Source organism: Benincasa hispida, chromosome 1 (genome assembly GCF_009727055.1).
Source record: "Benincasa hispida cultivar B227 chromosome 1, ASM972705v1, whole genome shotgun sequence".
In the NCBI taxonomy this organism is placed as follows: Eukaryota; Viridiplantae; Streptophyta; class Magnoliopsida; order Cucurbitales; family Cucurbitaceae; genus Benincasa; species Benincasa hispida.
The window spans coordinates 18,041,256-18,043,695 of NC_052349.1; the positions used below are offsets into that span (position 1 = coordinate 18,041,256).

Consider the following 2,440-nt stretch of genomic DNA (forward strand, 5'->3'; position numbering starts at 1 on the left):
CAGACGGGTGCACGATTAAAAATTAACACCACGCTTCCATTAACACAAATGCATATTTGCAGAGGACGGGCAACAACGCATGTATCATCACAACACACCCCTTAACTCAGTGCATTTCTGGAGGACGGGCGCACGGTATTTCTACTGGCGCAACACTACCTCGACATAGTGCGTTTTCGCTAAGGACGGGCGATGTCTCTTATACACATCTAGATGTGTATAAGAGACAGGGGTATGCATTCTACTCATCAGGGCAGCGCAATTAATAACGCAAAATAAAAGATCAAGAATATCGCAAATAATGACAAAGGATGATAAAGAAGAGGCTAAGGCATATGGAAAGAATTGCTACTCAGTTGTATTAAAAATTAACTAAGTATACAAAGAAATACAAATAACGCAATACAAAATTTTTAGCATGTACAAAGAATCAAAGAATTAGCTTCTATACATAGAAAAATAATGAATGAAATTATCTTTTGTATTTGATTCAGAAGGGTGCACGATCTGTCTCTTATACACATCTAAAGATTTTTCAGAATTACCGCAATAGCATCCCCTGCAAGCGGTTAATCCTGCTTGCCTAAGTCGATGGTCTCCATGCGTCGATCCACATCACCCCCAAGGTAGGGCTTAATTCGTTGACCATTGACTTTAAATGTGTTGCTCCTATCTTTAGTTGCTAGTTCCACTGCACCATGGGAAAAGATGGTCTTGATGCAGAATGGCCCAGACCAGCGGGACTTCAACTTCCCTGGAAACAATCGCAAATGCGCGTTAAACAGTAATACCTGTTGACCTTCAACGAATGTCCGGTTTTTTATGCGGTCATCATGCCATTTCTTGGATTTCTCCTTATAGAGCTTGGCATTTTCGTAGGCGTTCATTCGCCACTCGACCAGCTGGTTCAATTGCAACTTCCGGACTTTCCCTACACTTGCTAGATCAAAGTTCAGCTTCTTGCATGCCCACATAGTCTTGTTCTCCAACTCGACAGGCAGATGACAAGCTTTTCCAAAGACCAGGGCATATGGGAACATGCCGATTAGAGTTTTAAAGGCAGTTCTATATGCCCACAGCGCTTCGTTGAGCTTGGGTGACCAATCCCTCCTGGAGGTACTGACTACCTTTTCCAAGATAGTTTTGATCTCTCTGTTAGAAATCTCTGCATACCCATTAGTTTGTGGGTGCTAAGTGGTTGCAACTCTATGGCTGACGTTAAATTTAGTCAACAGGTTGGTGATTATACGGTTGATGAAATGTGAGCCTTCATCGTTGATTAAAGCCTGAGGCGTTCCATATCGGGCAAAGATACTCTTCTTGAGAAACTTTGCCACCGTGGCCGCATCATTCTTAGCACATGCGATGGCCTCAACCCACTTCGATACGTAATCAACTATGACCAGGATGTATTGATGACCTTCTGATGGCGAAAATGGGCCCATAAAGTCGATTCCCCATACATCAAATAATTAAATCTCCAAGATTGATGTCAAAGGCATTTCATTTCTTCTAGACATGTTCCCCATTCTCTGGCATCTATCGCACTACACAACATGGGCATGGGCGTCCTTAAATAGTGTTGGCTAGAAATAGCTACTCTATAGGACTTTCGCGGTGGTCCGCTGCCCCCCAAAATGTCCTCCATAAGGGGACTTATGACAAAGCTCCAAAATGTGCTTGACTTCATGCTCAGGAACGCATCAACGTAAAATATGATCAGGTCCAAGTCGATACAAGAAAGGGTCATCCCAGAAATAAAACTTAACGTCATGTCTCAGCTTCTTCTTCTGGTATTTGGCCACAAACGATGAAGTTTACAATGTCCGCATACCAGGGAACAATAATGCATACCGACATCAGCAACTCATTAGGGAATCTTTCTTCAATATCTTTTTCTTTCTCCTGAACCTCGCAATTTTCTAATCTTGACAGATGATTAGCGACTTGGTTCTCCGTGCCTTTTCGATCCTTAATTTCTAGGTCAAATTCTTGCAGGAGTAACACCCACTGTATTAGTCTCGGTTTCGCATCCTTCTTTATCATAAGATATTTGATCGCAGAATGATCAATATACACCACAACGTTTGTTCCGATTAAGTACTGTTGAAATTTCTCCAGCGCGAATACCATTGCGAGCATTTCTTTTTCTGTGGTTGTATAATTCTCCTGCACATCATTCAACGTTTTGCTGGCATAATAGATAGGATGCAATACCTTGTCCTTGTGCTGACTCAAGATTGCACCCACTGCATATCCACTAGTGTCACACATCAACGCAAATGGTTGCATTCAATCCGGCGCAATCAGAATGGGTGCGGTGATGAGCGCATTCTTCAGTGTGTGGAATGCTTCAGTACACAATTCATCAAAATCATATTCACAGTCAGCCTCAAGGAGCACACTTAAGGGTCTTGCGATCTGAGAAAAGTTGCAGATA

General features: G+C 42.4%; 1 protein-coding gene across 1 annotated transcript; it reads right to left on the minus strand.

Annotated features, from left to right (window-relative positions):
* Positions 1-569: 569 nt before the first annotated feature.
* Positions 570-1,040, minus strand: LOC120076148. Its single transcript, XM_039029921.1, has one exon. The coding sequence runs from the start codon at positions 1,038-1,040 to the stop codon at positions 570-572; it is 471 nt and encodes a 156-aa protein (XP_038885849.1).
* Between the last annotated feature and the right edge of the window lie 1,400 nt (positions 1,041-2,440).